This window comes from Cherax quadricarinatus, chromosome 17 (genome assembly GCF_038502225.1).
Source record: "Cherax quadricarinatus isolate ZL_2023a chromosome 17, ASM3850222v1, whole genome shotgun sequence".
Taxonomy (NCBI): Eukaryota; Metazoa; Arthropoda; class Malacostraca; order Decapoda; family Parastacidae; genus Cherax; species Cherax quadricarinatus.
Genome location: NC_091308.1, coordinates 4690524 through 4702575, shown reverse-complemented (window position 1 = coordinate 4702575; position 12052 = coordinate 4690524). Strand labels below are relative to the sequence as shown.

At 40.0% G+C, this 12052-nt stretch overlaps 1 protein-coding gene across 2 annotated transcripts in view; it reads right to left on the bottom strand.

The window, feature by feature from the left end:
* Nucleotides 1-12052, bottom strand: part of LOC128686413 (actin-binding Rho-activating protein) — a 41719-nt gene that overhangs the window by 7194 nt on the left and 22473 nt on the right. Inside the window, exons 4-6 of one of the 2 annotated variants that reach the window (XM_070085742.1) lie at nt 10713-10870; nt 7754-7904; nt 6682-6774 (exon numbers count right to left, since the gene is read on the bottom strand). In XM_070085742.1, the coding sequence (XP_069941843.1) occupies nt 6682-6774; nt 7754-7904; nt 10713-10870 (402 nt within the window). Of the gene's footprint in view, nt 1-6681; nt 6775-7753; nt 7905-10712; nt 10874-12052 lie in introns of both variants that reach the window. The other variant, XM_070085740.1, reaches the window with a different exon arrangement.

The window sequence follows — 12052 nt, the reverse complement described above, 5'->3', positions numbered from 1 at the left end:
TAGAAATAAGGAAATTTATGGGAGGAGGTGGGTGAAGGATTTTTCAGAGGGATATAGGCAACTTACGTTACAGGTTTTATTAGACTTGTAATAGACGAGGGAGGGGAGGGTATGATTGGAAAGTGTTGCTGGGGTAGGGAAGTCAGGGGTGAAAACAGGGTTGCCTCCCTGGTAATGGATAACAAAAGTTTTGCGAGAGTGTTGGATGAGTGATGCATGAGTGAATATATGTGGACCACGGGTGCGCACCTGTGGAGCTGGCCAGTTTTTGTGTGACTGGACTTTATACTTATTATACATATTGTGTGTGGTAATATTGATTTACGGTAATGACATTGTAATTTGGAGATTTGCTATAATAATTGCATGTATTTGCTCCAACTTGTTTTTCTAGGTGCCTTGCACTGCATAGTGTTGATGCTGTGATCATGCACGGTGTCCAGAGATATGATGTGATATGTTTGTATTAATGTCTGTGCATTATTGTTCGTCACTGGTGTTCTGCAATTCAGTTTTGTTTTGAGAGTAAAGAGGTTAATGCACGTCAGATAGTGTAATAAAGTTGGGCAACAGTGGTGTTATAGGTTTTTGTGGTTAGGTGCGTGCTAGGCACAGTCTTTATGTGTTACTTATGTCATGGTTATATTTTATGTTGTATTGTACTGTTGTCAATAGTACTATGTAATGTCCATATAAGCTGTATAGAGCTTGAATGTCATAGTTGAAGCTGTGTTATTGTTTTAACACTGGAATTGCATGTTTAAATGTGTAAAGGCTTACATGTGTTGGATTTTGAGACTAAGTTTATTCTTATGGTTTTGTAGTAATTTTGTATGTCTTTGTGACTTTTCTATATCACCATTGTTATGTAATACATATTGTTATGTAACTGAACCATTAGGACAATTACATAAATTAATGTTGGATCATTGCTGTGTGACTTTAGATTAGGCAACATTCATTGTTTATAGTATGTTAGGTTGTAAATAGTGGGGTGGTTGGATAACCACGGAGGGGGGGGTAATATGTCTGTATAATATGTTCAGTGCAATGCATTGTATGGTCTGTAGTCGATTATTAAGTACCATTTCGAGGGATGTGTATATAAAAGTGTTGTTCATATCATGTAATTCTGTTGGGTAGCTCCAACAGGTTTGGGTTAAGTGATAGGATGAGGGAGCAGGGAGGGGGGGGTGTACCCACACGGAGTTGTAAGTGTGGTGTGTAATATTAGCTGTAGGGAGGATTGTGTTAATTATCGACTTAAATGAGTTTTACATATTATATTTTGTAATGTCATGGTTTAAATAAAATATAAAAAAAAAACCTCTTTGGGTTCATGAAAGGTAAAAGTGTGCAGAACTGTATTTCCACCTTTCTCACCGCACACACCTCTACTAGTTTTACCACATTTCTTGATCTAAAATCTGCATTTGATATCGCGAACAGAGCCGTTATACTACATGAACTAGCCAAAATGAATATTGGTGGTAGCTTATTCTACTGGATAATAGGATGCCTGTCAAATAGAGTATCCTCTGTCCTCTACCAAGGCTTTAGAAGTGAGTCTAAAGAAATGTCCCTAGGTACACCGCCGTGAGGAGTTCTCAGTCCGATGCTATTTAATATTTTGATAAATGCTCTCCTAAACGCTCTACCTGCCTCACCTAAGCATATAGTTGTAAGCTATGCTGATGACATCATGATCCACACAACAGGGCATAAGAAGATGAGTACCAATCTTAATGAAGTTCAAGCAATTTGTAATCGCCTAGGCCTCATATCTTCCTCTAAAACAAAGATATTAACAAGCAAACGACATCCCCCACCCATCTATTTGCAGGGTGAAAACAATAGCTACGTTAAAACTTACAGATATCTTGGTGTAGATGTACCATTTAACAAATCCACTATACCACAACTAAATAAGAAATGCAAAGATAGGCTAAATGCTCTCAAAGCTGTTGCTGGCTACAACCCCAACTATGGTGCTAATGTGAGAATCGTGAGAATGATGTACATAGTCTATGTTAAGTCCTTAATTGATTATGCTGCTCCCATGTTGATATTAGCTAAAGAAAGTTCTCTCCGACCCTTGGAGTTAATGCAAAATGAAGCTCTCAGAATTATTCTTGGTTGTCCCAAATCTACAAAGGTTCTTAATATGAGGAAGGAGCTTGGTTCTAGTATCAGTGATAGGATTGTTGAGATTAACACTGTATTCGGTAATAGAATGTTGAGAAATGAACCAGACACTGTCACAATGAACCTCACTAAATGTCTAGAAGTAAATACACACAGATCTAAATGGATTGTGAAAACGTGCAATTGCATTAAGTTTTATAACCTTCATGAACTGTATCACTGTAGACAACAAGAGCATTTCACCCCTCCATGGAAGTGTTCATCTAACATCACATACCTGCAAGTGCCTCCCAAGAAGCTCATTGCTAGTAATCCCTTCCTTAAATCACTTGTTAAAGCAACTGCTTAAGAAGAAATTTCTCGCCTAGCTGGCAGTAATGAGTTATCACAAGTAATATATACTGATGGATCTAAACAAGAGTCTTCTGGCAGAGCTGCATCTGCTCTTGTTGCCGCCTCCCTAGTTAATAACGATAAAAACTTGTTGAACTTGGCATAAGAATTAACAATTGGGCGTCTACATTGCAAACTGAACTGTTTACAATCCTAATGGTGCTAAAGCTAACTTATGACACTGAGGTTGACTCTATCATCACTACTGATTCTATGTCATCACTGAATGCTCTTAACTCTTATAATGACTCCAACAACATACTCATTGGAGAAACCAGGTATAGATACTCAAAAATCAGGAACAAAGGAATTAATGTACAATTGCTATGGATCCCATCACACATTGGATTACTCCTTCATGATAAAGTTGATATGTTAGCCAAGAAGAGTACCCAGAAGGAGAATGTAGAATATAACTTTGGTATATCTATGTCTAGCATTAGGAATAGTATTAGGAGAGAAGTAAATAAAGAAAATGATTGTTATAGGAACGCAGTTATAAGCCTGAGTAGATCTATAACCCACTATGATAACATGAACGTAGATAAGTATATTTATGGAGCAACTTGCAATGTGAACAGACTGACTGATGTTGTAGTGGCCAGGCTTAGGCTTGGTTACAAGTACTTCTGGCAGTTTGGGAGACACACAGATGATGATCAAACTAAATGTAAATTATGTGATCAGGCATATGGTCACTGTCTTGAACACTATGTGCTTAATTGTCCACTTATTGAGGAATACAGAGATAGACAGTATAATAACCTATGTGACATGTCAAGATATCTTATTAATGAAAATAAGATACCAGATATACTAAGCAAATTTCCTAAATTTGCTTGTAACAGATAAGTGAACTATAGATATGTAGATTTAAATCCATATGTATTCCTGTTAACCCTTTGGAGCCTAGTTCCTGGGCCTTTTGTGTATCCATATGCTCTTGAGCTACCGTCCACAGGATGGATATGGGGTGCACAATAAACTAACCACATCGGTGGCAAAAATCTAAAAAAAAATCTAACTACATCGCTTGCCAGACTATTCCACTTCCTAACAACTTTGTGGCTGAAGAAATACTTCCTAACATCTCTTTGACTCATCTGAGTCCTCAGCTTCCAATTGTGATCCCTTGTTTCTGTGTCCCATCTCTGGAACATCGTGTCTCTGTCCACCTTGTCTATGTGTGTATGTGTGTGTGTGTGTGTGTGTGTGTGTGTGTGTGTGTGTGTGTGTGTGTGTGTGTGTGTGTGTGTGTGTGTGTGTGTGTGTGTGTGTGTGTACTCACCTAGTTGTGGTTGCAGGGGTCGATTCACAGCTCCTGGTCCCGCCTCTTCACTGGTCGCTACTAGGTCACTCTTCCTACTCCATGAGCTTTACCATACTTATTCTTAAGAGATATGTATGGATCCTGCCTCCACTACATCCCATCCCAGACTATTCCGCTTCCTGACAACTCTGTGACTGAAGAAATACTTCCTAACATCCCTGTGATTCATCTGCGTCTTCAACTTCCAACTGTGCCCCCTTGTTGCTGTGCCCCATCTTTGGAACATCCTGTCTCTGTCCACCTTGTCGATTCCTCTCAGTATTTTGTATGTCGTTATCATATCCCCCCCTATCTCCCCTGTCCTCTAGTGTCGCCAGGTCGATTTCCCTTAACCTCTCCTCGTAGGACTGTTGCGTCCCCTGTGTGGGACGCAACAGTCCTAAGGTTTATAATTATTATTGTATGTACGTATATAATTTCCTTTTTCACTTAATATTATATTGCTGATATCTTCATTAGTAGCTAAAATGAAGCTATCTTGCATTATATTATTATCTGACCTTATATTATTAGCTATGTAAATAGGTAGGAAGTGTTTTTGTTGAATTTTGTTGGAAACAGCCTTTGCTAACTACCGTAAGATTGTTAGGGTCAATCGGTCTCTTAGGGGTGTCCTGTGAACCGACTTGATGTAAGGCTTGGAGGCATTTCCTGGGTCAGTCCCTGCCTGCCTCTAGCCCAGGAAACATCTTCTCCTCTGAATGTTTGATCAGACTCGAGTTTTGGGTAGAAAAAGGTTTCGTTGGTGAGCCGGAACCTGTTTCTCGATACTCTGAGTATCAGTGAAAAACAGAGTTATTCCCAGACAGTTATTTTGATATTGACTAAGGTTGTGGTTCTTTCTGACATTCTAAAGTATAGCTTTGGATTTAACTGTATGGTTTCTACGTATTACCATAGTCCAGAAATGTGTTGGGCCGAACTTACATTCGGCATGAAGGAAGTGGTACGATTTCTTAGAGAGATTCTGTTGGAAGATCTGCTGGTTTGTTCCTGCTTCGTTGTGATCGATTGTTATATTCTGATGTTTCGACATGTCTTTACCTTTGTGTTAAGTTCTTGCTTTGTAGGTAACTATGGTTGAAACGATATATTATTCTAGGAATTATCTTGTTTTGGCTTGATTACGAGCCTAGCCACTTCAAGACATTATTTGTATTTGAAAATTACTGAAACTTTCATATACATGTATATAAATATATATAAATTATGTAAGACTTGTATCTATGAGAATATCATTGTAATATAGTATTCTCTAAGTTGTACTGTAAGTCAAGTGCCTTAAGCACTATAGTACCAAAGGTACTGTTCAGTTAGGTTAGGTAAGGTTTGTCAGGAAACAGAACAAGTGTTTGCTGACGCAGGTCTTAGATGATGACCCGCCTCTGGAGCTTTGGTCATCTGACCGAGGCCTTCCGCTGGCTTACCGGTCCACCCCTTTAAAAATAATGGCCATTTATAACCAATTATTAGCTATACTATTCAGTATTACCCAACGAGAGAAAAACTTTGTATCACACTCCATATATTAAAGATAAAATTTTATTTTGTCGGCTCACTGCCTCCTAGTTATCATCCCAGATTTATAGAATGATGGTATTTCTACCAAAGGATAACTAGACCTGTCTTTGATCCAATACTTGTAACGAAAGAGAAAGCTATTAGAGGCTAAATACGTAAAGGGATTCATTCAAGGACTCCATGGAGTTATCTTCACTCTTTAATTGTGTAACCCAACAACACATAAAATTTCTCTTTTTGTAACAAGAACATTCTCCTTAGCTCCGGGTCTAGTCTTGTTTCCTTACGTGCTTGGCTAGGTGTTGGTTACAAATTGGTGCTGCATACTCCAATATAGGCCTAAAGTATACAGTGTACAGGGTCCTGAACGATTCCTTATTAAAATGTCGGAATGCTGTTCTTAGATTTGCTAGGCGCCCGTATACTGCAGCAGTTATTTGGTTGATGTGCGCCTCAGGAGATGTGCCTGGTGTTATACTCACCCCAAGATCCTTTTCCTTGAGTGAGGTTTGTAGTCTCTAGCCCCCTAGACTGTACTCCGTCTGCTGTCTTATTTGCCCTTCCCCAATCTTCATGACTTTGCACTTGGTGGGGTTGAACTCCAGGGGCCAGTTGCTGGACCAGGGCTGCAGCCTGTCCAGATCCCTTTGTAGTTCTGCCTTGCCATCGTGCGACTGAATTCTCATCAACTTCTCATCACCTGCAAACAGGGACACTTCTGAGTCTATTCCTTCAGTCATGCCGTTCAGATACCAGAAACAGCACCGGTCCTAACGTTATTCAGGCTAAAACGTTGTGTAGCTTTAAAAATAGGTTAGATAAATACATGAGTGGGTGTGAGTTGGACCTGACTAGCCTGTGCTGCTGGGTCTGGTGCCGTGCTCCTTCGTTGAGTGGAGGTGACCAGACTAGGTGGGTCATTGGGCTAATCCCGGGGGGGGTGGTCATTGGGTTAATCTGGGGGAGGACATGGACCTGCTCCGTATGGGTCAGTAGGCCTGTTGCAGTGTTCCTTCTTTCTTATGTTCTTCTTATGTTAACGGTATTATGGGTTAGTCGTGTATTGCTACAGCCACGATACTGTGGCTTAGTTGTGAATTGTTTCAGCCAAGGTATGTGACTTATCTTTTTATACGAAAACAAATGATAGACGAAGAATTCCGTATGTTCTTATTCTTATTATTCAGTAGGAAGCGCAACACATCTAGGGTTTCTAAAGCTACTGGGGAAAAGGAGTTGAATGAGGTTTCCTCCCCTGGCATGAAGGAAGCCTCTCTGAAGGGTTTCCATACCTGAAACAGTATTTCTCCTTCGAAATCGACTAGGCCGTACTTCCTGGCTCTGAGCAGCATCCCTACCACCTTGTTGGAGATGCGAGTGTAGATCTGACATGAAAGATACACAGATTAGCATTACTCAGAGAGAGAGAGAGAGAGAGAGAGAGAGAGAGAGAGAGAATGAACAATCCTCTAGGATATATCAGTATATTAGGCTTGGTATTACGGTGGGGGGCGAGTGTCGAGGGCTAAATATTACTGTTGGTTCTATGTCACATATTAACAGTGACAAATATCTGCTTTGCTAATTTTCATTGTATTATGTTGACAGGTGACCACGAAAGCACGATGATAGTTTAAGAGGACAGTTGTGTTGCAGAGGTCTGAGACCTCCGCAAAACAATTGTCCGCAAAGATTTGTTAATTTATACCATGAATTAAGAAAAGATCCTGGACTTCACCTTACGAAACAGACAAAGTAAATGCGATAGTAATTATGGACAAGGTAGATTATAGTGGAAAAATGAACAAGTTATTAGAAGATGGGGGAACTCGTGTGCCCCTCAATGTGAAGCTAGTAGTGGACTGTGTACTATCATTGTGGATCTGACTTCAGTGATGCCTAAGAGAGCTCGAGATGATGTCAATATTTACAACCAGACAAAGCACTTCATCTGTGAGGACAGACTTAAAAAGTAACTCGCAACACTAGAGACACTAAGACTGCAGAGACATGGTCACAGCATGCAAGATACTTTGATGTATCGTAGAGATAGAAAAAAGGCAGTAATTACAGTATTATTAAATTATTCTCATGGCGAAGCCACCAAACACATAACGGCCACCCAGCTGTTCCAGGAAACAATAAAACCAACACAGTTTCAACCATCATATTAACAGCATACAATACCGCAACGTTGATGAAAAATACACATGTGCAACACTTAGATACATTTATTGCAGAAACATGTCTGCCTGATTCCGAAATACTCAGGTGTTGCGCATGTGTTATATTTACATTTTCATCCAGCTGAAAGATTGATTAATGACCTGTCTACGCCAGTAAGTAAGCTTGTGGATGACATACTTGGAAGAGGTCGCCGAAGCAGATGGCAGCGGTGCCGTCTTCGTTCTGCTGGCCCTCTTGGTAAATCATGTCACAGAGTAACACCACCTCGGCGTTGATGTGCCTCGCTGCCTGCTTCCCACGACGCTCTGACTTGCTGCCTGCCACCGGTCTGAAACATGCATACAGGTCTGAGACACAAAGAGCTCGAAGTCCACATCACAGCCCCGACACATGCAGCTCTGGGGGGATAGGCGCGCGCGCGCACACACACCACACACACACACACACACACACACACACACACACACACACACACACACACATACATACACACATACACGAGTCACAGGGACGTTAGGAAGTATTTCTTCAGTCACAGAGTTGTCAGCAAGTGGAATAGCCTAGCAAGTGAAGTAGTGGAGGCAGGAACCATACATAGTTTTAAGAAGAGGTATGACAAAGCTCAGGAAGCAGAGAGAGAGAGGATCCAGTAGCGATCAGTGAAGAGGCGGGGCCAGGAGTTGAGTCTCGACCCCTGCAACCACAATTAGGTGAGTACAATTAGGTGAGTACACACACACACACACACACACACACACACACACACACACACACACACACACACCACCCTAAATCCCCTTCAAACAGAAAAATCAACGCTCACTTAGCTTTCATCACCGCAAATACTTCTGGAAGGTATACCTGGGTGCTTGGTAAAAATGCTTAGTGATATATAAGAGGAACACACAGACAAAAAGTGGCCAGTTTAAGAACGGTGTGAAAAGGGTCTTATGATTGAAACATCAGCTCATAAAAGACAACAGAATTAGAATGAATAGGACACATGGTAAGTAAGTTTATTCACGTATACACGAATAGTTACATAGATTATTATACATAGCAGCAAATGTGTAGAGAACCTAGGATAACCCAAAAAAGTCAGACTTATTTCCACTGGGGTCCTTTGAGGGTGAGAGAGAATGCCTAAGATGACTGATTAAAGAGAGGAGATAATGAATCATAATTTGAATGAGAATACGAAACCGAGGTTAACTGAAATGAACATGACAGTAGTATATCAGGGAGAATATGACACAAGGTAAGATCGGCAGGTGCGTATACAATCTCACCAAATAGAAATTTAATAAAAGTAGAACTATAGGAAAAAACTGAAATATCAAATAACGATAGGAAGAGCATGTTTATAGACATGGATAATTACCGGTGACTCGGCCATGTGCTTACCACGCTTACTGCAGTACCATGCTTCAGATTCTGCCATAGCATATTTTATTTTACGCCAGTGACCAATAAGATTACGGATGCTGGCATGGCATATCACATGCCTTTGATCAGTTTGATATAGATCTTGGCATAGAATGCCTTATTACATGCTAATGAACATGTAGGTTATTTACAATCCCATTCCTCTACAAACTTTGAGTTAAATTATTCCCTTAACATAGCACCTCCCAACCCAAACTAGCCAGCGGTCAGCTTCACGCCTCAGCAAGTATCTTCCTACTCTCCAAACTGAGCCAATCTAACTCGCATTTTCACGAAAAACTTGCCCAACCTGCCATTTCTGCCAGCATTTAATACAAAGCGTGGAGATTACAATAATTGATATTTGAATTAAGTCAAAAGATGTATGCCAGCTTCTGGTGTTCTTTCCTACATATGTCAAGTAATCCGATCATTTAATGTGGATATTAACATCATATACTGGGGGAATATCAGATACTTAGCCATTTCATATTGTCTTTAAACTTCTAAATAAACGTCCTATATCAATCCAAAATTCTTCTCACTTGCCTCATTTGCATCAACAATAGTAAAATTTACATTATCCTGACCAACAACGTATTTGGTTCAGTCATCAAATGTCACATACATCATTTTCTTGTCCCAGGATAATTTTTTCTCACCTTCCCAAGCGCTGTATAGTCCTTGTGGCTTAGCGCTTCTTTTTGATTATAATAATAATTCTCACCTTCCTACGGTTCTTATGATGGAAATGCGCAGTGGCAGCACATTGGTTCATTACCCAAAGAACCATGGTTAAATTCAGGGTGGGGAGAGGCATAGCATATGAGAGTCTTGTGACACCTACTGCCTGTTACACAGGTTTAAATAGATACCTAGAAGTTAGATGACTGCTGTGGCGTCGCATCCTGGAAGAGGACCTAAAAAATGAACCCAAACGGAAATATAAGCTTAGCTGCTTGGCATTTTTTAGTTATCCAGGATCATTTAACCCCTGGGGTTATTAAAACAATAATCTCCAGCAGATCCATTTCAAGAACAAAACATTTTGGGTTCCGAATCACCTATGAACAATAACAAAGATCCTGAAACATGTTTGTATTAGAGATGTGTTCAGATTGTCCAGGGTATGTGTTTGTGCTTCTCCGATAATTTAATTGCTTTATGTACCCCAGAACCTTTCTGTGGGCGGTAGTAAATGCTTACCGAGGCACGCTGTGGGTCCAGGAACTGGTCATAATACCACGCAAAAGAAACCTCCAATAACTTTTAATGCGGAGTAACGAAAATCTTAGCGTGGGTCTGGGGGTTAGTATTCTCCTAAATTGCACTTAGTAACTGCTACATCGATCACAAATTACACGTACAATGTGTGGCAGTATGTCAGCCATGACAAGTTACAGCTGTTAATACTGTTAATACAACAACCGACAGAATGTAAATAAAACAACAATGAAGGTTATTGTATTTAATTGTGAAAATGTCCGCCAGGGACTATTATTTCACAAAGAGAATTGTGTGAATTGATAATGTCCCTGGTGGACGAACCGTCTTCACAATAAAATACCATAATCGGCATTCTGTCCATAGAACGCTGTGGTAAAAAAAGAATCACAATTCATCTGTACGTTGTCAACCATACTTCACTCCCTCAAACAGAGATTAATATTAACTCTATGTATGTAGACTGAGAGATGGTTGAACTACTCACTTGCCGTAGTTGGGATCGTCTCTGGAGAGCCTAGTCGAACTCTGATTCTTGAAGTTTCCGCTGAATGGGTTGGTCGCCATTTTCTTCGTGTGTTTCTTGACACTCTCATCAAACATTTTTTTTTTCTCGGATAAGCTTGAGTGTCGCAACTCAAATGGCTGCTGGATATACGAATAAGGCAACTTGTATATAGCAAATGTTTGTAATCATATAAACTCACTATAATGTCTTGAAGTTAATACCCAATGTAGCTTATTATTCTTTTGTAGCTTGAGACTAATACCTTGGGTAGCTTGAAGCTAATGCCTAGAGTAGCATTTTATGACAAAGAACTTGATTTAACATTCTTATTGGAAAACCCAACGATAGATATTCACAAATCACAAAGAAATTATATAGTTCTTATGAATTCTACAAGAAGCTCAATGTAACAATCCGTTTGTGCCAGGTATTAGAAATATTAGGTGAGACATAAATAACGAATCACAATATCATAGAAATGTAATTAGAACCCTCAGTATATCCAAGAAAGTCAAACAAAGTGACTTATTTCCAATACTGAAACTATGTACTGTGCCAAAACAAAAGCATTCACATTGCTAAACTCACAAACTAGTATTTAGTCACTTAGCCATAATACCAACTTACCTCATAATTTGTAATATTTTAAAATAAAGACTTAAACTAAGTCTGCCCGAAATGCCTAGCCATGCTAGGCGTTCTAGTGGTACACTCTGTAATCATTATTTAACTACATGTAAACCACACAACAACCAAATTCTGTAAATTCAACATTGTAATCTTTATAGAGAATAAACTTTGAATTGAATTGAACTGGGGTCCATGTGATACTATACCTTATTATTAAAACATTCAAGGGAGATATACAGGGAATAACGTAAACCGAGTTATTAACAATTACATCAAAGACAGGATTGATCACAGTAATAGGTACATAGATAAGATTTCGTTCGGATTTTTAACCCCGGAGGGTTAGCCACCCAGGATAACCCAAGAAAGTCAGTGCGTCATCGAGGACTGTCTAACTTATTTCCATTGAGGTCCTTAATCTTGTCCCCCAGGATGCGACCCACACCAGTCGACTAACACCCAGGTACCTATTTGCTGCTAGGTGAACAGGACAACAGGTGTAAGGAAACGTGTCGGAATGTTTCCACCCGCCGGGAATCGAACCCGGGCCCTCCGTGTGTGAAGCGGGAGCTTTAGCCACCAGGCCACCGGGCCACCTGTATGTTAGTTATACCAGAAATCACTCTCCTCCCTTTCTGTCAAAACATTCATATTTACCTTTTGGCTGTCTTCTCGAAATGGCTCATGTT